The sequence below is a fragment of the Salvelinus alpinus genome, chromosome 12 (genome assembly GCF_045679555.1).
Source record: "Salvelinus alpinus chromosome 12, SLU_Salpinus.1, whole genome shotgun sequence".
NCBI lineage: Eukaryota > Metazoa > Chordata > Actinopteri > Salmoniformes > Salmonidae > Salvelinus > Salvelinus alpinus.
Window position 1 is genome coordinate 45,614,912 of NC_092097.1, and position 21,880 is coordinate 45,636,791.

Sequence of the window (21,880 nt, forward strand, 5' to 3'; positions counted from 1 at the left end):
TTATTTGTAGTGTTGAACAAGTACAGTATGTTATAGGCCCAATGTAAGTTGCTATGGTATTGTAGGCCCAATGTGAGTTGCTATGGTATTGTAGGCCCAATGTGAGTTGCTATGGTATTGTAGGACCAATGTGAGTTGCTATGGTATTGTAGGCCCAATGTTAGTTGCTATGGTATTGTAGGACCAATGTTAGTTGCTATGGTATTGTAGGCCCAATGTTAGTTGCTATGGTATTGTAGGCCCAATGTGAGTTGCTATGGTATTATAGGTCCAGTGTGTGTGTTGCTATGGTATTATAGGCCCAGTGTGTGTTGCAATGGAATTATAGGTCCAATGTGAGTTGTAGTATTTTAGTCCAAATGTGAGTTGCTGTGATATGTAAGCAGAGGATGAGAGAAGATATCCAAGAAAAGTAGAACAACACTCTCCTCTAGTGGACAATGAGCAATGAAATAATCCACATTGCCTCCTTGCTCTAGGTTGCCTTTACACAGGCAGCCCAATACTGATCTTATTATCACTATTTGGTATTTTGACCTATCAGATCAACTATAAAAATAGATCTGATGTGAAAAGATCTGATGTGATTGGTCAAAAGACCAATTAGTATAAAAATATATATCAGAATTGGACTGCCTGTGTAAACACAGCCTATTTGACAGAGCCCTTAGGTTTATTATCCAGAGGTTATTGGGTTGTAAATTGAATAATACATTTCTGAAAGGATCATATCCGTAAAATGAAATGTTCATATATAATTGTACCAACATTGCGTTACATCTCCATTCTGACACTACTGTTTGTCAGATATTAATATTTCATGATGAGAAAGTCAAACGAATATAGTACATCTGCCAAACGTTCTAAACCATTCTAGCTAGTTACAATGATCATTGACTGTAGAAAAGTATGTAAATCTATTGTTTGTGCATATGGATGTTATACCGGTTTTGATTCATTCAAATTAGTCTCTTAAAATATGTGCTGAATTACTCACTTTTTCGCATTGCATAATTACGTAAAAAACTGACATTTTACATAGGAAGCTAATATCTTTACCATTTGCTTAAAATCATTTCTGGACTAATTATTCTGTATGTCAATACATTGATGTATTTATGTAAGGGGTGCGTACTGGCGGCAGGGAAGTCAGGCGCAGGAGAGCAAAAACCACCGGCTGTCACGCCCTGACCTTAGATATCTCTGTTTTTCTATATATTTGGGTTAGGTCAGAGTGTGACTAGGGTGGGTACGCTTGTTTTGTATGTCTAGGGTTTTTGTATGTTTAGGGTTTTTGTATGTATAGGGGTGATGTATAGGGGTGTTGTATGTCTAGGGGTTTTGCATGTCTATGTTGGCCTGATATGGTTCCCAATCAGAGACAGCTGTTTATCATTGTCTCTGATTGGGGATCATATTTAGGTAGCCATTTTCCTTGTTTGCGTTGTGGGATCTTGTCTACGTATAGTTGCCTTTGTGCACATCAGTAGCTTCACGTTTCGTTTGTGCTTTTGTTGTTTTTTGTTTATGAGTTTCTCTTTATTAAATATGTGGAACTCTACTCACGCTGCGCCTTGGTCTCATCTTTACCCCGAACGTGACACCGGCATCCAGAACAAACAATCAATGGGTACAAAACCCGTCGCACACCAGATAAACGTGCACATGCACTTACAATAAACAATTCCGGACAAGGACATGGGGGGAACAGAGGGTTAAATACACAACATGTAATGAGGGAATTGAAACCAGCTGTGTGGGAAGACAAGACAAAACAAATGGAAAATTAAAAGTGGATTGATGATGGCTAGAAGACCGGTGACGCCGACCGCTGCGCGAACAAGAAGAGGAACCGACTTCGGCGGAAGTCGTGACAATTTATCTATATTTTTTGGTCTAGTATGGACGAACATGCATTATTTAACCCTCCTGTTGTGTTTGTTTCATGTTTATTAATTCTGTGTTCCCGGTCCAAAATGACCGCCCCATTATAGCTGATTAGAAATCCATAATAATCCATATAATATCACCTAATGTTGTGTTAGATATTTTTATCAACTTAAGTTCTTGTGAACATTACACGTTTTGAACATGTATTTGCTATTGATGGCCTGTAGGCCTCATTGACCTGAGCTCATACAACTTGTTTTTGAGTAAAAAAAGCATAATGTGTAGATTATTTTGACCATAACAAATACTCAGATGAAACATATTTATCACAGACTACTTTGTGTCAAAGTTTAACAGGATCTCTCTCCTCCACACCAATGTCATGGTCAAAGATATGATCAAGAGCCTCACATACAGTATATCGTTTGGTCATTGTGCTGCCACAGAATGAACTGTGAACAAGGCCTCAAAAAAGCTTTATTTACCAGAGCTGCGAGAAAAGATCTATATAATATTGAAACAATGTTGCAATTGTTTGTGATAATGCCAACAGGTGTGGTTCTCGTGGAGGAAAGATTCTATTGGGAAAAGGTTCCCATGGGGGTTGCCATGGAAGCCAAGAAGGGCCCATGCCCATCCATCTGCTGAATGGGCATGTGCCTGAACTAAATTGTATACACTAACTGTAGTCTCATCCATTCATTTCTAATGACCGGTCATTTTTGACCGGTAACACCACAGGTGTACACCAAAAATGTAAGGAAAATCATCCAAATGTATTTTCTGTGTTCAGATGCCCTGTTTGGACAAAGTCATGGAACCTTATGACAATCAGATTAAATTAACTCAATTTTTCAGAGAGAAAACTTGTAAATCGGTCCAATTAGACCGGAACACAGCAGGAGGGTTAACCAATTAACCACACTGATGAGGACTTTACGAATTTCAAATAATAACATTTATAATTTTGTTAACTTTTATTCATTTCTAAATAGTTTAATTTAATAGGCCTATCAAAATGTCAGCTGTCAATGTATTACTATTTTCAGATACGTATTTCCCCTAAAGCTGTAACGTAACAAAATGTGGAAAAAGTAAAGGGGTCTGAATACTCTCCAAATGCACTGTAAGTATATGTACTGTATACTGTACTGTCTTATAGCATGCACAACTTTGTTGGCAACTCATTCTTCTATATTGGCATTTCAGTTGCAAAGCATTTTACACTTAGTTCAAATATACCTTCAAATAATGATCAGTTATATATATTTTTGGTAATTTAGTCAGTATAATGTGTTACATGTGTTAAAATAATGTTCATATGAACGAGTTTGGAGGAGCGCGTCTTTTGGTAACCGGACAGTAGGCGCTCTTTGGAAATGGGGATGGATGCAAGCGAAATGGAGTATACAAGTAAGCCTATGTGAATAATGCGAAAGAATGACGGCGAAAGCCTCACGAGAAGACCATTTATAAACCGTTTATGGATGGTGTACTTGGCTAATGCATGGCTAGGATAAGAGACACCTAACGCATTGCTGTTGAACCAGCTTTCGTTATAGTAGCGCAAGGGTGGCCTACTGAGGGCTTAGTTTTGTATCTAATGAAACGGAAAACAAGCAAAAACGTATATGTTTCTGAATACGACGGTCACTGGCGTCATCTCATCTTTCCACGATGGGCCTATGGACATTTTAGCCTACATGGAGGTGGGGTTTACGCACATCCAAAATAATAACAGCAGTACAACAATGTACATAGATAAAAAGGGGTTGTCTGCTTTTAATAAAGCTTTGGTGATGATGATTTATTTCAAAGCGGTCTCACGAGCCAAACCCTTTATTTATATTTGTTTATAAACCCTTCAAAAGTAAAAAAATTGGCACTTTACATTTTATGCAATAAAACTTTGTTAGGTATGAATGTTCAAAATGATAATTTTACGCTGAGTAGAGGAGACAATACCATGTCTTTTGATACTTTAACTGCAGTCCTATGTTGAGCTAACCTTGAGATTTAGCCAACATTAGCACACATGGCACACAAGTTGTCTCAATGACCTTGGGGCAAATCTTCACGTGACAACTTGCCCCAGTATACATAGACATATAGAACATGCTCAAAAACATTGCGATATTGTGTAATCAGCTCTGATAATAGTATTAACTGTTACTGTAAATGGATTATTATATATACATATAGTTTAGAGCAGCAGACATATCCCTGGGCTACACAAGACAGGCTCTGGCGTGTGTGTGTGTGTGTGTGTGTGTGTGTGTGTGTGTGTGTGTGTGTGTGTGTGTGTGTGTGTGTGTGTGTGTGTGTGTGTGTGTGTGTGTGTGTGTGTGTGTGTGTGTGTGTGTGTGTGTGTGTGTGTGTGTGTGTGTGTGTGTGTGTGTGTGTGTGTGTGTACTAACACACTACATGCCTAATGTATGAGACAGTATATCCACAGACTACTTCATGTCATGAATTTTGTGTGATGTTATGAATTGCATTGTGGCAACAAGGATAGTAGACGGGGAGGAGGCGTAATAAGCCTGTAATGAATTTGTAATTGCAATGAGGAAATGTGTTTTTGAAGGGAAGGAAGGAAGATGGTTAGAAATGATAAATTAAAGACAGAGAATGGCAGCACACCACCTGGCATAATATTAAAGGCAGTGAGGCAGGTGAAGTTGCAGAACAAATCAATCAGGAGTACAGCGAAGGATTTTGACATAAATTACCATACTCTGACTCGGTATTGTCAAAAGGTTACCAGAGAAGAAGTTGAAAGTCAGACAGCCATGCCAACAACAGTGGGTGGCTATACAAAGCCACGGCAGGTTTTTGCACCTGATTTGGAGATGCAGCTTGTTCAGTGTATTACTAGGTCAGCTGACATTTACTTTGGTCTGTCGCCAAGTGAGGTCAGAAGACATGCCTACCTGTTTGCTGTGGCACACCAGATGAAATTCATGCAAATGTGGGCAGAAAGAGAAAAGGCCAGCTCGGAGTGGTTTACAAGCTTCTTAAAGCGGCACCCAACGCTGTTGCTGAGAAAGCCAGAGGCAACTAGCCTTGCCAGGGCAAGTAGCTTCAACAGAGAAAATGTTAATGCTTTCTTCGACAATGTAGCAGAAGTGCTACAGAGATATCAATTTATGGATGGAATGTAGATGAAAATGGGGTGACCGCTGTACATAAACATGACAAAGTGGGGGGATATCAGTTTGGACCAGGAGACATATGGAATGTAGATGAAAATGGGGTGACCACTGTACATAAACCTTACAAAGTGGTGGGCAGACGTGGATTCAAACAAGTAGGGTCACTGACCTCCGCTGAAAGGGGAACCCTCGTCACACTGACCTCCGCTGAAAGGGGAACCCTCGTCACACTGACCTCCGCTGAAAGGGGAACCCTCGTCACACTGGCCTGTGCTGTCTCAGCCACAGGGAATAGTGTACTTCAATATTTTATATTCCCCTATGTCAACTTCCGCAATCGTTTCCTGATCAACGGGCCACCTGGCAGCAAAGGAGGGGCAAATCCCTCTGGGATGAAAGATGTGCACTTTGTTGACTTCCTGAAACATTTCGTCGAGCATACGAAGTGCTCAAAGGAGAAACCCTGTTTACTCCTTTTGGACAAAACCACAGGTCTCATCTGTCCATTGATGGACTCAATTATGCGAAGAAAACGGCATAATTATGCTGTCATTCCCACTCCATTGCTCTCATCGGCTTCAACCCTTAGACAGGTCTGTCTACGGGCCACTAAAGAGGCACATCAACACCGCGTGTGATGCCTGGATGAGGAACAATCCTGGGAAGACAATGTCAATTTATGACATTCCTGGGATTGTGTCAATCGCCTATCCTCTGGCTGCAACCCCCTTGAACATTCAGGCTGGCTTTAGGGAGGCTGGGGTACAACCTTACAACAGGGGTGTATTTCTGGAAAGTTTGCGCCATCCTACGTTACAGATCGCCCCATTCAGAACCCAACCCTACCAGGCCCCAGCACCAACCTGCCAGGCCCCAGCACCATTCCAGCCCTGCCTAGAACGAGCTCAGACACAGACCTGCCCAGTTCTTATGCTAGCACCACCTCACCCTTGCCCAGCAATGCCATTGCTGACAGTGGACTACCAACTCCAGAGGACATTCGACCATATCCAAAAGCTGGCCCCTGAAAACAAGCTTGCAAAGGAAGAAAACGGCGCAAAACCGCAATTCTAACTGACACACCAGTGAAGAAGGCACTAGAAATGGAAAAGACACAATCTAGCAAAAGGCTGTTTCAGAAGAAAGGGAAGCAAGGGGGAGAGTCAAAATCTGGATCTGCAAAGAACAAGAAGGCAGCTAAAAAAAGAAAATTCATAGAAGGGTCATCATCAGATGAAGAGGAGTGCTTCTGCCTCATCTGTGTGGAACCATTTTCAAACAGCCTTCCAAAGGAGACTTGGGTGAAGTGTGTGAGATGCAACAAATGGGCCCTTGATGCTTGCACCTCAGGCCAGGCAATTTATGTGTGCCAGAACTGTGACTCTGAAGATGAGTCTGATCAGTCAGATACGGATGTACGTTGTATAGGCTGTTACAAAACGGTGCATTAGTGCATTAGTGTGTTTAAACACCACATCTGTTTTGTTAAGACTTCAAACATTTAAGCAAGTTATCTGCAGCATTACATTCCATTCGGAATCACCTCCACCCTACCGGACACCCTAGACCCACTCCAATTTGCTTACCGACCCAATAGGTCCACAGACGACGCAATCGCAACCACACTGCACACTGCCCTAACCCATCTGGACAAGAGGAATACCTATGTGAGAATGCTGTTCATCGATTACAGCTCAGCATTTAACACCATAGTACCCTCCAAACTCGTCATCAAGCTCGAGACCCTGGGTCTCGACCCCGCCCTGTGCAACTGGGTCCTGGACTTCCTGACGGGCCGCCCCCAGGTGGTGAGGGTAGGTAACAACATCTCCACCCCGCTGATCCTCAACACTGGGGCCCCACAAGGGTGCGTTCTGAGCCCTCTCCTGTACTCCCTGTTCACCCACGACTGCGTGGCCATGCACGCCTCCAACTCAATCATCAAGTTTGCGGATGACACTACAGTGGTAGGCTTGATTACCAACAACGACGAGACGGCCTACAGGGAGGAGGTGAGGGCCCTCGGAGTGTGGTGTCAGGAAAATAACCTCACACTCAACGTCAACAAAACAAAGGAGATGATTGTGGACTTCAGGAAACAGCAGAGGGAGCACCCCCCTATCCACATCGACGGGTCAGTAGTGGAGAAGGTGGAAAGTTTTAAGTTCCTCGGTGTACACATCACGGACAAACTGAATTGGTCCACCCACACAGACAGCGTTGTGAAGAAGGCGCAGCAGCGCCTCTTCAACCTCAGGAGGCTGAAGAAATTCGGCTTGTCACCAAAAGCACTCACAAACTTCTACAGATGCACAATCGAGAGCATCCTGTCGGGCTGTATCACCGCCTGGTACGGCAACTGCTCCGCCCACAACCGTAAGGCTCTCCAGAGGGTAGTGAGGTCTGCAGAACGCATCACCGGGGGCAAACTACCTGCCCTCCAGGACACCTACACCACCCGATGTCACAGGAAGGCTATAAAGATCATCAAGGACAACAACCACCCAAGCCACTGCCTGTTCACCCCGCTATCATCCAGAAGGCGAGGTCAGTACAGGTGCATCAAAGCAGGGACCGAGAGACTGAAAAACAGCTTCTATCTCAAGGCCATCAGACTGTTAAACAGCCACCACTAACATTTAGCGGCCGCTGCCAACATACTGACTCAACTCCAGCCACTTTAAAAATGGGAATTGATGGAAATTATGTAAAAATGTACCACTAGCCACTTTAAACAATGCCACTTAATATAATGTTTACATACCCTACATTACCCATCTCATATGTATATGTATATACTGTACTCTATATCATCTACTGCATCTTGCCATCTTTATGTAATACATGTACCACTAGCCACTTTAAACTATGCCACTTTATGTTTACATACCCTACAGTACTCATCTCATATGTATATACCGTACTCTATACCATCTACTGCATCTTGCCTATGCCGTTCTGTACCATCACTCATTCATATATCTTTATGTACATATTCTTTATCCCTTTACACTTGTGTGTATAAGGTAGTAGTTGTGGAATTGTTAGGTTAGATTACTTGTTGTTATTACTGCATTGACGGAACTAGAAGCACAAGCATTTCGCTACACTCGCATTAACATCTGCTAACCATGTGTATGTGACTAATAAAATTTGATTTGATTTGGGATTCCAACAATTACCATGGGTCTATGTGCATGCCAGAGAACGTTCGATTTCAAAGTTCAAAGTGTCACGCCCTGATCTGTTCAAATCAAATGTTATTTGTCACAAAATGTTTCACCTGTCCTTGTGCTTGTCTCCAACCCCCTCCAGGTGTCGCTTATTATCCCTGGGGTATTTATCCCTGTGTTTTCTGTCTCTCTGTGCCAGTTCGTCTTGTTTTGCCAAGTGAACCAGCATTTTTCCTAGCTCCTATTTTTCCCAGGCTCTGTTTTTTCCTAACCCTCCTGGTTTTGACCCTTGCCTGTCCTGACGCCGAACCCGCCTGCCTGAGCTCTCTTCCTGTTCTGACCTCGAGCCTGCCTATCCCCTTGTACTGTTTGGACTCGGACCTGATCACTGAATCTCTGCATGTCCTGACCTTGAGCCTGCCTATCGCCTGGTACTGTTTGGAGTCTGACCTGGTTTATGAACTCTTGGCTGTCCCCGACCTGCCTTTTGCCTACCCCTTTTGTTATAATAAATATCGGAGCTCAACCATCTGCCTCCTGTGTCTGCATTTGGGTCTCGCCTTGTGCCCTTATACAAAGTAAAGTGGTCATGCCACTTAGTTAATGTGTGCCTTGCCAGCATTATTGTTTTTACTGAAAGGCATGATTTGCCAGGCATGATAGTTTTTATTTGGAGTTCTTTAATGAAGTTGAATTTGAAATTAAAATCAATATTCACAATTAATTAGTTGTGTTCTTATTTGTTGATAATCCAATGTGACAATTTACCCGACGTAGTGTGACAATTTACCCGCGGATGGGGCAAATTGTCACAAGTGCACACTCTCATTTTAACCTCTCATTATAACCTCGCTCTCACCTACTTGGCGAAACATTTGCGCAGGACAAAAAAAAGTGGAAGGGAGGCTGTGCTTTGTTTTAATTCAAATTAAACAAAATAGGAAAAAACATTCAATCAAATCAAGCGTTTTTTAAAACCTGTTTGGGAAAGGCGTGCCGCTAGCGGGACGCCTCAACAATATCCGGTGAAATTGCAGAGTGTAATACATCAAAATAAAGCTTAACTTGTTGTTAATCCAGCCGCCGTGTCATATTTCAAAAAGGCTTCACGGCAAAAGCAAATTATGCGATTATCTGAGGACAGCGCCCCGCATACCAACACATGAAAAACATATTTCAACCAGGCAGGTGCGACACGAAAGTCAGAAATAGCGACATAAAAATGCCTTACCTTTGATGATCTTCTTCTGTTGACACTCCAAAAGGTCCCAGTTACATCACAAATGGTCCTTTTGTTCGATAATGACTCAGTTTAGCTGGTGCGCATCAGTCAATAATCCATCCAGTTTCCCTCCATCAAAATGCATACAAAATGAATCCCAAACGTTACTAATAAACTTTTCCAAACAAGTCAAACAACATTTATAATCAAACCATAGGTATCCTAATACGCAAATACATTTACATTTAAGTCATTTAGGGGACGCTCTTATCCAGAGTGACTTACAAATTGGAAAGTTCATACATATTCATCCTGGTCCCCCCGTGGGGAATGAACCCACAACCCTGGCGTTGCAAGCGCCATGCTCTACCAACTGAGCCACACGGGACCACATAAATAAATAAACAATAAAATGTAAGACGGAGAATAGTATGTTCATTACCGGAGATAAATAAGAAAGAACGCGCTTTCTTCCACGCGCTTGGAAACACTACAGCCAAAATGGGAGCCACCTAGAAAAACTACAATTTCTGGGTCATTTTTCCAAAAACCAAAAGACTAACCAAGAACCTAAAGACTGTTGACATCTAGTGGAAGCCCTAGGAACTGCAATCTGGGAGGATTTGGGCTTATAATTATAGTACTAGCTATTGAAAATAGTGGTAAGCTGAAAATCTTTTTTTTTGGGATGGTTTGTCCTCGGGGTTTCGCTTATCAGTTATGTTATACTCACAGACATAATTTAACCCCCTACATGCACTGGTGTAGACAATAACACACACACACACACACAAACACACACACAAAGACAGCCTAAACACAAACACACACACAAAGACAGCCTAAACACACACACACACACACACATCTTCACCTGTTTTAAGTCTTTCAAATGTACAGTTGGCCACTGAAAAAGCCATTGTGGATATCTACCAATGAGTCCTCTTGGTAATTATTGCTCCTCAAGGCCACGCATTGTTTATGAAAATAATTCTCCAAATGTCAAAGCATTTTTTCTGATTACCTGGCGGTATGCCTGTGACTGAATGCCAAAACCCCAAAAGCTCTCTGCATTAAAATGACTTCATTGCTTTTGTGAAGAGTTGCAAAGGAGTTTTGCATATATGATAGGGACAGTCACATCAATATCCAGGGGGACGGCGATCCACAGATATCAGACCTGCTATATTTCTTTCTTATTTTGACTCCTAGCTAGGATTAAGAGATTTCTAGGACCACATTTGATCCTACTTTAATCCATACTAATGTTGCTTTAAAAAACAAAGAATTGTACAGTCTGCATGTCAACTGCGTTACATATTGCACAGCCTTCATCATGAGAAGAACAATTTCAGGATGTCTCATGGTCTGAAAAACACTTCTGTCGCTAGGCCACCTTCCACTGCAGATTCGGAAGGTCGACATAGGCGGATGCGGTGGATTAAGACGCAGCCCATGCAAAACATATCTCTAGGGCCTCCCGAGTGGCGCAGTGGTCTAAGGTACTGCATCGCAGTGCTATAGGCATCACTACAGACCCGGGTTTGATCCCAGGCTGTGATCAGGAATCACATAGGTCGTGTGCACAATTGGCCCAGTGTCGTCCGAGTTAGGGGATTGTTTGGCAGGGGGGGCTTTACTTGGCTTATCGCGCTCTAGCGATGGCGGGCCGGGTGCCTGCAAGCTGATCTCGGTCGTCAGGTGAACGGTGTTTCCTCCGACACATTGGTGCGGCTGGCTTTCGGGTTAAGCAGACGGGTGTTAAGAAGCGCGGTTTGGCGGGTCATGTTTCGGAGTATGAATGACTCAACCTTTGCCTCTCCCGAGCCCGTTGGGGAGTTGCAGCGTTGACACAAGATAGAAATTGGGGAAAATAAAAAAATATTATGTTACTAAGATTGACGCATGGGTGTGTCAATCGACTCTTATTAATAATATAAATAAAAAGTAATATCAGTTTAATGGAGTTTAATTATCTGAAATTCCAGAATGCTCAACATTGAAGTTTCATCAAAGAAGGCACAGCTAGATGGTGCCAGAGAGGCATGTGAAATACACAACAAAAGTCAGAAAAAAGGCAAACCTTTCCACACACTAGAGACAGTGATTTAAGATCTCAAATGAATTTATTTAGTTATTTTTGGTGTTAAGTCAATTGTCACAAATTATGTAGATTGTTGAGAACACTTTTAGAAATAAATCTAGTCACAACATTATTTCCTTCTAATGGTAACGAAAGCAAAACCAAGCATAGAAGAAAACTATTAACAGGAAACTTCTCTAAAATGTAAACCTCTGACAAACAAGTATGTCCTTTTGAGTTATGTGACTGAAGATTGACTACTGTTCCTTCTACTTCAGTACACTATGAAAGAGACATGTCATGTGTTAGCAAAAAAGGCCTATTTTTTTTATGACAACACCACAGGAGGTTGGTGGCACCTTAACTGGGGAGGACGGGCTCATAGTAATGTAATGGTATAGAACTCAAACACATGGTTTCCATGTTATAGCATTAAATTCACTCCATTCCAGCCATTATTATGAGCTGTTCACCCCTCAGCAACCTCCTGTGGCACATCATCACTTTCATAGCATACATAAATCACCTAAAAGGAATATGAAGGCATCACTTGTTCATAGCACCACATAGGGTCAATGGTTTTCTCCATTCAGCTGCCAAATCAGCAAGTGCCCAAAGTTCATTGATTATGACCATGACACTGCCATCTATGAGTATGAAGCTAGAGCAATATGCCCAACAACCACTGATACATGTATTTACAAGCTTCAAGCTGACAAAGGTACAGAGTGGATCCTTAGCAAGCTTTCTTTATGGTTGGTTTACATTTTCACACATTCTATTTTTCTTTTTCTATTTATATTCCTTAAACATCAGTGCAGAAAGATAGAAATGTTGGCCTTGTGAGGAACTGGCACTTGTACATTATTGGTTACCTGTGAATTATGGTGAATAATACAGGGGAGAACAGGTATTGCTCCTGAAATAACACAATGATACTTTCATTATTTTCCAGTGAATCTACCAAGGCAGTGTAATTCAACTAGCCTATTCTTCTTTTTTTTGTCTTGGGAGGGATTGAAAAATAAACGTAAATACAGGTCATCAATCCGACTTTAAATCAGCTGTGTAGGTCTAAGTGTACTGCGTAGCACCGTGGATTGGTATGGGTCTGGTTTGGGTGGAGAGTTGACAGTCTCTAGAAACGCCTGCTGGAGCTGGTGGATGTCACGGACTTGGTGATTGTGGCACCACCACCGCTGCCGTAGCTGCTGCTGCCGCCGCCGTAGCTGCTGCCGCCGCCGTAGCTGCTGCTGCCGCCGCCGTAGCTGCTGCTGCCGCCGCCGTAGCTGCTGCTGCCGCCGCCGTAGCCGAATCCACCTGAGCCTGCGCTGGAGTAGTCTGGGTACAGAGAGACAGTTGGATCAGTTTAATCTGCTGTAAAGCTAGAGGATATTCTGGTGTCAATGATGCATGTCAAACTTGGTGTGTATTAGTCAGAATAACAGAAAAGGTTCTAAAGCTGAAGTGTGAAGAGCAGGCCTATGTCTTATATGGTGACAATGAGAAATTATATCAAAATGGTATTTACTGCCACCAGAGCTCTGCTGCACATGGATTGTTGCAGATGCACCACCCGAGGATATTCTGTGAACAGATAAGAGCAATGTTAGCGAACTTTGGATATAAAGTTGCTAAGTAACATTGCTAACATGCTAAGCTAAGTGGCTAACATCTCAACTATCCAGCTTCCACTTTCACTCACCTGCTCTCCTCTCCCTCCAGCAGCTTCCTGTAAGTGGCGATCTCAATGTCCAGGGCCAGCTTGACATTCATCAGCTCCTGGTACTCGCGCACCTGGCGGGCCATGTCCTGCTTGGCTCTCTGGAGAGCATCCTCCAAGTCCCTGATTCGGAGCTTGGCGTCCTTCACTGCCATCTCACCGCGTTCCTCTGCCTCAGCGATCTGAGCCTCAAGGTTGGCCCGCTGTGGTAAGAGAACATTTCGCGTTAGCAAACCTCTCATTCAAAATATATGTATATAATTGTGGCTAATGGTAATACGCTAGTGCTATGAACCATCTTGCTTGGGCATCAAGCATTTATGGTCAATCCTCTCAAAGGAGGTTCTGAAATGAGATTTCACTCTCACCTGACCCTTGACGGCCTCAATCTCGTTCTGGAGACGAGCGATCATGCGGTTCAGCTCGGCGATCTCAGTCTTGGTTGAGCGGAGGTCCTCACCATACTGTCCAGCAGAGCTCTGCATCTCTTCATACTGAGAAAAGATGGGAGGAAATATAAGAGAATGAAAAGGAGGGCGGTGAAGATTGATGAAGTGCTCACAGCAATGTTGCTTATTTTGCATGAACGTGTTCTGGTAAACTATGTTAATATATTTTGATCTTGCAATTGAAACCTGGTCTTGGCTTACCTTCTGCTTGTACCAGGTCTCGGCCTCAGCTCTGCTGCGGTTGGCGATGTCCTCGTACTGGGCGCGCACTTCAGCGACAATGGAGTCCATGTCCAGGTTACGGCTGTTGTCCATCTCTACCACCACAGAGGTGTCCTTGATCTGGCCCTGCAGCTCACGCAGCTCCTGAAGAACCAAGAGAGGATGAAGAGAAACCTTTAGATTTCATCCAGCATCTAATTTACTGACGAACACTCATGCTATCATGATGTAGTGTTGAAGCTCTCCAAGATTCTGATATTGAAGATCTACAGTATGTGTTGTATGGTAAATATGAAAAGTTCATGAACGGTTCGTACCGCCTCGTAGACGGCCCTGAGGAAGTTGATCTCATCCTGTAGAGCGTCAACCTTGGCCTCCAGCTCCACCTTGTTCATGTAAGCACCGTCAACATCCTGGAGAGGGAGAGAGAGGAGTTAATGGATGATGTAATAACTGTGACATGAGTTATGGCGAGATATGTTATATCTCACACACCTTCTTCAGCAGGACAAACTCATTCTCTACTGAGGCGCGCTTGTTGATTTCATCTTCATACCTGGTGAAAAAACGAAGGGCAGTATATCATGCAAAGTCATTGGTCTGGTTGCTAGTTACACTGAGGTTAAACAAACTATTGCTTATACTAAAATGGCTAGTTGTCTACTTTTCATGCACATCCGACATATAGACAACTTACTTGTTCTTGAAGTCCTCAACCAGACCCTGCATGTTATTCAGCTCTCCCTCCAGCTTCATCTTCTCGTTGCCCAGGCCGTCCAGCTGTCTGCGCAGGTTGGAGATGTAGGCCTCGAACATGGCGTCGATGTTGGAGCGGGTGGTGGTCTGGTCCTGCAGGAGGCTCCACTTGGTCTCCAGCATCTTGTTCTGCTGCTCCAAGAAACGCACCTGCAGGGACAAAAGGGAAATGGTCAGTGCCATTGACTGAAACTTGTGAATGAATGCATGAAGGAATGAAGGAAGGAAGGAAGGAAGGAAGGAAGGAAGGAAGGAAGGAAGGAAGGAAGGAAGGAAGGAAGGAAGGAAGGAAGGAAGGAAGGAAGGAAGGAAGGAAGGAAGGAAGGAAGGAAGGAAGGAAGGAAGGAAGGAAGGAAGGAAGGAAGGAAGGAAGGAAGGAAGGAAGGAAGAAAAAGAGGAAGAAAAGCACGAACAAACAAATGAATGAATGGGTGGATGAATGAATAAATGTGCATGAACCTGCATGGACAAAAGGGAAATGGTCAGTGAGTGAGTGAATAAATGGATGAATGTGGTCATTAATGAATGATGTGTGATGGATGGATCCATGGATAAGGCTTCATAGACTCTACATTACGATTTAATTGTCAGTCTTTCTCCTGGGTAGACTTCTGTAGATGTTTTAAAAGGAAGTGGAAAGAATGGGGCTCCAAGGGTGTGGCAAAAACATAACTTCTCCTAAGTCAACCTTGTAGCAGACTTGCAGTAAAAGCTACATCTGTACCTGCATAGCTGTGTAGATAGCATCACAGGTTTGTGTTTGAACAGCCACACCCTGTTCAAGACTTTGTTGATATAAGTGATGATGACATATGGTAGTCTAGGGGTAAACACAGAATCTGAGAAGCCTACATCCTGTGAGGTCAAATTAATCTTAATCCCATCGATAATCTGCCCTGAGATGTGTAGCTCTCATTGTTCACCCTCAAAACAAAACAAGGCCAGTGAGAGAGTGTTTTTTGGCATGCCAAAGCATATCCAAACTTTCCCTGACAAGGAGTGGCTCACTGTGTGTGTATGTGGGATTAACCCTAACTCACTGTGGGTGTTTTACCTATCTTTCATAGCTATGAGTCATCTCTTTCGCTCGGTTTCACTCTGAAGGCCACGCATTCATTCCAGACTTTAAAAAAAAAAGAGTTTGGACTATGTGGGCACTCTGTCCACATAACCACACCCTGCAGGCATGCGATGGGGTGAGTCAGAGGGAGAGATGGGTCCCCACCCTTGTTTAGATAGCAGCCAAAGAGGCCGTTAAAGTCACAGGACCTGACAAGGCTTCAGGCTATCTTTATTGTATTATTGTTTACATCCTGGGTGGGGTCCTTTTACAACTTTTGTGAAAGCTCAACACAAATGGGCATAATCAGAAACAGCCTCTGCACAGTTTATACCCTTTTCTAATCCCAAAGGTCGTAATGAATTGACGGATTCAGCCGTAGAGATAAGATTTACAGCTCCCTTGTCTTACGATCTCTTTATTTCTTATGTCAGAGTGTAAATTGTGGGAGATGTGACATATGTGACATAAGGGCTGTCAGCAGAAAAATAAACATGCCTGCATTTGGAGAGCAGCTTTACTCAGCTCTATACAACTAAGAAATGCTATGCCGTTATATTAGCAAGCTAATATGTGAGGTGAGAGCCAACGCTAACTTGTATTTGTTATATTTCTCATTTACTCTATTGATTGTGATCATTGCAAGGTAATACAAACTTCAAGTATTTCATGGTGGTGGTCAATGTCAATTATCTATTTGGTTACATGACAACAGTCTGACATGGAAGAAGGAGAGAAGCACCATGATAGCATTCTGAACATAGGGTTTATCATGTCAGTGCATGATAAAGTCAAAAGAACAGTGTACAGGCACTTATTTTGCACACTTCAGTACAGACAGTAAAATTGTGTGCAGTTGATATCGATGTGAATGCTTAGCATTTGAAGTACAGGCAAGGTGAAGACACACAGGTTAACAGGAAGGAACTGACCTTATCGATGAAGGAGGCAAAGCGGTTGTTGAGGGTCTTGATCTGCTCCTTCTCATGGGTGCGGACCACCTGGATGTTGGGGTCGATCGCCAGGTTCAGTGGTGCCAGCAGGCTCTGGTTGCATGTGACAGCTGTGATGGTGGCGCCATGGAATCCGCCACCCATACCACCACCATAGCCAGCGCCGAGACCACCACCGTAGCCACCTGCGCTGCTGCTGCTGCTGAAGCCGAACCCGGCGCCAGAATGGCGGACAGACCCGCTGCTCATCCGGGTGGATCCGGGAGCAGCCAAGGACTGGCTGGTGAAACTCTTGCGAATGGTCGTGCTGCCCCCCATTCCGCCGCCCATGCTGCTGCCGCCGCTTCTGTAGCTTGTCCTGCTGAAGCTCATGGTTGCAACTTTAGGGTAGTGTTGACTCTGCTTTACAAGCCTGAATTCTCAAAAGAGAGAGCAACGGATTAAGGACAAGGAGGCTTCAAAAAGGAGAGTCAAGTGACGATCTGGCTGACACCTCGCTGGTTTTATCCTGCTCTAGAGTCAAGGGGAGGAGCATTCACCTGAAACAGGGTGACCCACTTTAACCTTCACTCTCACTGTCTTTCCGTCTAGCTGCCCACTCCTCCTCCTTCTCCCTTGATTCCCTGAGGCTGTGGCTGGCAGGAGTGGCCCATCCTGTCAGACTGGTAGGGAAGGATTGAGTGGATGTAAGCCCTGACACACCCTGCTTCTGGTCAAAGGGGAGAGAGAGAGTTGTGCAGGGGATTGGAGAGATGAGAATGAGAGTAGACAAGGAGTTGGGATCAATTGCCTTTTACAAGAGGTCTCTTCGAAAAGGAATGTGCTCTAACTTTCTGTCAGAGCTACGAGAAAGTGAATGAAGTACAATGCAGTACAAATGCAGTACAAACTTGGAGATACTTTATTGTAGTGTCACTATGTATGGTAGACATCTTTATGTGTTTACAGAACTTAAATAAACATAGCCTATCAGAAAAGGCAAGCCTATTGTATAGACACAATACACACACACACACACACACACACACACACACACACACACACACACACACACACACACACACACACACACACACACACACACACACACACACACACACACACACACACACACACACACACACACACACAATCCTAGAGTACAGTCTTACACATGAATGAACAACGTATATTACTACTTTTTGCAGTAGTATACTCATTTACTCTGACTGATTTTGCCAACTTCAGTTCACAACACCTTGTTTAGAATTGGATAGACATTTGAGTTGATGCCTTTTTAACCTACAGTACTGACATTTCAATTGAAAGAAAGAAATAAAGATCAAGTCACGCAAAAACATCTGACTGGGTGTGGTTTGCTGTTTCTGTGTGGCGATCCTGTGATTAGAGCCAGTCAGAGCTGTGCTCTGGTGACTGGGATCTTCTAGCCCAGTGACACACACAGGGGAGAGGGTGCAAGGGTGAGTTTGGGCAGGCCAAGGCAGAGATGGGCTTGGCCTTCCAAATCTACGTTCTCTTTAATTGTATCTTTTATACTGCAATTGAAAATACCTAAACAATGGGACACCCAAGCCAAAACACATATTAGGTATATCATACAATCAAATTAAATCTGTAATAGAATGTGCACCTTTTTTGTCATACGGGTGACATGTAAACAACCCGGCTCCAGCTGTGCTAAAATCTAATTCTAATAATCCAAACAATAACAGTAAGCTTAGCACACACGCAAACAGAAAAGTAGGCGTAATCTAGTCTGGGACATGTAGTCAGTGTGTGTTTCATATTCAAATGAGTTGATTATGTGAGCTGGTGTTCATGTACAATACTGTAGGCATGCATGTTGGTGTATCTAACAAGCAAAATGTGTCACTCAATGCTGCCCTTACCCCTCCCTGGTATGTACAAACTTCATGGCCCAGCTGTTGACACACAGAGCATGCATGGAGTGATACATAAGTCTCTGCCTGTCTGTTTTTCTGACAGTCAGTCACCCCAAGCATTTCCTGACCTTTTCTGAATGTTGGTGTTTAGCTTCAGTGCATAACAGTTATGGTGCCTTAATACCATCCTGGGCAGATTCAAATGTTAATACTCTAGGTTAAAAATGGGTGTGCAGTCCATTATCCCATCAGAGGGGTTAGTAATGTGACAGTAACAGGTGTATCAATGGGATGTTGTAGCATTACATTACAAAAATGAAGTGGGTTTGGCCTGCTGGTACAATGACGAAACCAGCATGTTTTAGTAATCACGTTTTGACGTGTATCGACTTCTGTGTCATAGCTGTCTCGAATTATTGGAATATTGGATTTCCGTATATTTCCGCATCAGGTAATCGTGGCAACTTTTGCAATTTAATGCAAAAACAGAACAAGAGATACCACACTAATAAATAATCAACAATAATAATTGACAATCAAGACCCTTGGCTTCAATGATAAAAAAAAAAAGGTATCTATCTGCCTGCAATGAAATTGGGATCATCTTTAAGGACCAAATGCTGCCATCCTATCACATATATCACCTATCACATATTTACTTTCTGAATAATTGGTTGCTCTTTCATAATTATTTGGAATAGAAAGCTGTTCTATGTGTATGCTGCTTCCCATATTAAGATAGTACATTGTAAAACTACCCCTAATTCAATCCCTGTTGCTTTAGTCCTTTAAGACAAAACAGGCTATCTTACATGCAAATAAATCACCACCCTGAAAACAACCTCATTATTGGTTTCTCGTCACACCAACACCATGTACCAGTCAAAAGTTTGGACACACCTACTCATTCCAGGGTTTTTCTTTATTTTTTACTATTTCCTACATTGTAGAATAATAGTGAAGACATCAAAACTATGAAATAACACATATGGAATCATGTAACCAAAAAAGTGTTAAACAAATGAAAATCTATTTTATATTTGAGATTCTACAAAGTAGCCACCCTTTCCCTTGATGACAGCTTTGCACACTCTTGGCATTCTCTCAACCAGCTTCATTAGGTAGTCACCTGGAATGCATTTCAAATAACAGGTGTGCCTTGTGCCTTGGAATTAATGTGTTTGAGCCAATCAGTTGTGTTGTGACAAGGTATGGGTGGTGTACAGAAGATAGCCCTCTTTGGTAAAATACCAAAGAGGTATAAAAAGAGATAATAAGTCCAATATGGCAAGATCAGCTCAAATAAGCAAAGAGAAACAGTCCATTACTTTAAGACATGAAGGTCAGTCAATACGGAAAATGTCAAGAACTTTGAACGTTTCTTCCAGTCAGTCGCAAAAAACATCAAGTGCTATGATGAAACTGGCTCTCATGAGGACCGCCACAGGAAAGGAAGACCCAGAGATACCTCTGCTGCAAAGGATAAGTTTATTAGCATTAACTGCACTTCAGATTGCAGCCCAAATAACTGGTTTCATAGAGTTCAAGTAACAGACATCTCAACATCAACTGTTCATAGGAGACTGCGTGAATCAGGCCTTCTTGGTCGAATTGCTGCAAATAAACCATTACTAAAGGACACCAATAATAAGTAGAGACTTGCTTGGGCCAAGAAAGATGAGCAATAGACATTAGACTGGTGGAAATCTGTTCTATGGTCTGATGAGTCCACATTTTTGGTTCCAACCGCCGTGTCTTTGTGAGACAGATGATCTCCACATGTGTGGTTTCCACTGTGAAGCATAGAGGAGGAGGTGTGATGGTGTGGGGGTGCTTTGCTTGTGACACTGTGTGATTTATTTAGAATTCTAGGCACACTTAACCAGCATGGCTACCACAGCAATCAGCAGCAATACGCCATCCCATCTGGTTTGCGCTTAGTGGGACTATAATTTGTTTTTCAACAGGACAATGACCCAACACACCTCCAGGCTGTGTAAGGGTTATGTAACAAAGGAGAGTGATGGAGTGCTGCATCTGTTGACCTGGCCACCACAATCACTCAACATCAACCCAATTGAGATGGTTTGGGATGAGTTGGACCGTGAGATAAAAGCAGCCAACAAGTGCTCAGCATATGTGGGAACTCCTTCAAGACTGTTGGGAAAGCATTCCAGGTGAAGCTGGTTGAGAGAATGCCAAGAGTTTGCAAAGCTGTCAAGGTGGCTACTTTGAAGAATCTAAAATCTAAAATACATTTTGATTTGTTTTACACTTTTTTGGTTACTACATGATTCCATATTTGTTATTTCATAGTTTTGATGTCTTCACTATTATTCTACATTGTAAAACATTTTAAAAAAAAATTAAAAAAACCCTGGAATGAATTGGTGTGTCCAAACTTTTGACTGGTACTGTATATTAGAAGTTGACAGTCTTGTTTTAAAAGTCTGACATATAAGCACGTTTGAAAGTACCATAGTATTTAGGATTTCGACTGTATTGCCTAGAGTAGAACACTTCATAAATTCTACTTGGGAGTTGTTAATAGTTTGCTTTAGGCATGAAGCGATAAATGTATTTTTTAAGTGTTTCACTTAAGTAGAATTGGCTTGGAGACAAAACCTGAGTGTGCACAACTAGTCAAACTGCTCATTCATTCCAAGAGCCAGGGAAAGTTATCCAGGATGCTGTAGCTAGAAGTTTTTTATTCTAACTGTAATTTATGCTTAATTAAAAATGAATTACCATGTAGACAATTACCATTGTCTACATCCAACAATGATAACTATCACAGGCTGTGGTCTTGAATCCTAGTCCTGGAGAGTCCCAGGGTATGCAGCTTTTTTCTCCAACCCAGTACTTGCACACCTGACTCAACTAATTAAGGGTTTTATGAGTAGGTGATAAGTTTAATCAGATGTGTTAGTACAGATGTAGGATGTTAATGTTAATTTGACCTATATTGTCACAGCAAAATAATCCTGCAGCAACAGGATTTGAATGTTCAGTCCCTACATTTTCAAGGTCTTTTATGATATCGAGGAATATTTCACTTTCTCTGTTCATAGCTGTAACAACATGAATTTGTACATGAGGCAGAAATAATGTGATGTGACTCGAGTTACGCCTTCAGCTGGAAGATGGTGTCCCTTTTTGGTCAGTGGAGGAAAGGGAGAGAAGAGGGATGTTGAGAGGCGGACCCGCAGTCTGCTGCTCTCTCACTTCGCAGAGACTGATCATCAGATGCAGGCACCATCAGCCCAGTAAAATAAAAAGCTAATTATTTAAATGTATGCTCACTCAGCTGTGCC

The 21,880-nt window shown here is 42.7% G+C and overlaps 1 protein-coding gene across 1 annotated transcript; it reads right to left on the minus strand.

Moving 5' to 3' along the window:
• Nucleotides 1-11,544: 11,544 nt before the first annotated feature.
• On the minus strand, nucleotides 11,545-17,164 carry LOC139536228 (intermediate filament protein ON3-like). The gene is made up of 9 exons (XM_071336557.1): nucleotides 16,663-17,164; nucleotides 14,612-14,820; nucleotides 14,410-14,470; nucleotides 14,232-14,327; nucleotides 13,894-14,058; nucleotides 13,612-13,737; nucleotides 13,226-13,446; nucleotides 13,052-13,107; nucleotides 11,545-12,861 (listed from the first exon to the last, which is right to left on the minus strand). Exons 1-9 carry the CDS (start codon nucleotides 17,053-17,055, stop codon nucleotides 12,659-12,661), a joined length of 1,530 nt encoding a protein of 509 aa, XP_071192658.1. The 5' UTR covers nucleotides 17,056-17,164; the 3' UTR covers nucleotides 11,545-12,658.
• Between the last annotated feature and the right edge of the window lie 4,716 nt (nucleotides 17,165-21,880).

What these genes read in the sequence shown, in the direction of transcription:
- LOC139536228 (XM_071336557.1), bottom strand. Translation starts at nt 17,055, where the DNA reads ATGAGCTTCAGCAGGACAAGCTACAGAAGCGGCGGCAGCAGCATGGGC. An exon ending in TTGCCTCCTTCATCGATAAG is followed by an intron (nt 14,821 to 16,662) that starts GTCAGTTCCTTC and finishes TTGTCCCTGCAG; the next exon opens with GTGCGTTTCTTGGAGCAGCA. An exon ending in TTGAGGCCGTCAAGGGTCAG is followed by an intron (nt 13,447 to 13,611) that starts GTGAGAGTGAAA and finishes CTCTTACCACAG; the next exon opens with CGGGCCAACCTTGAGGCTCA.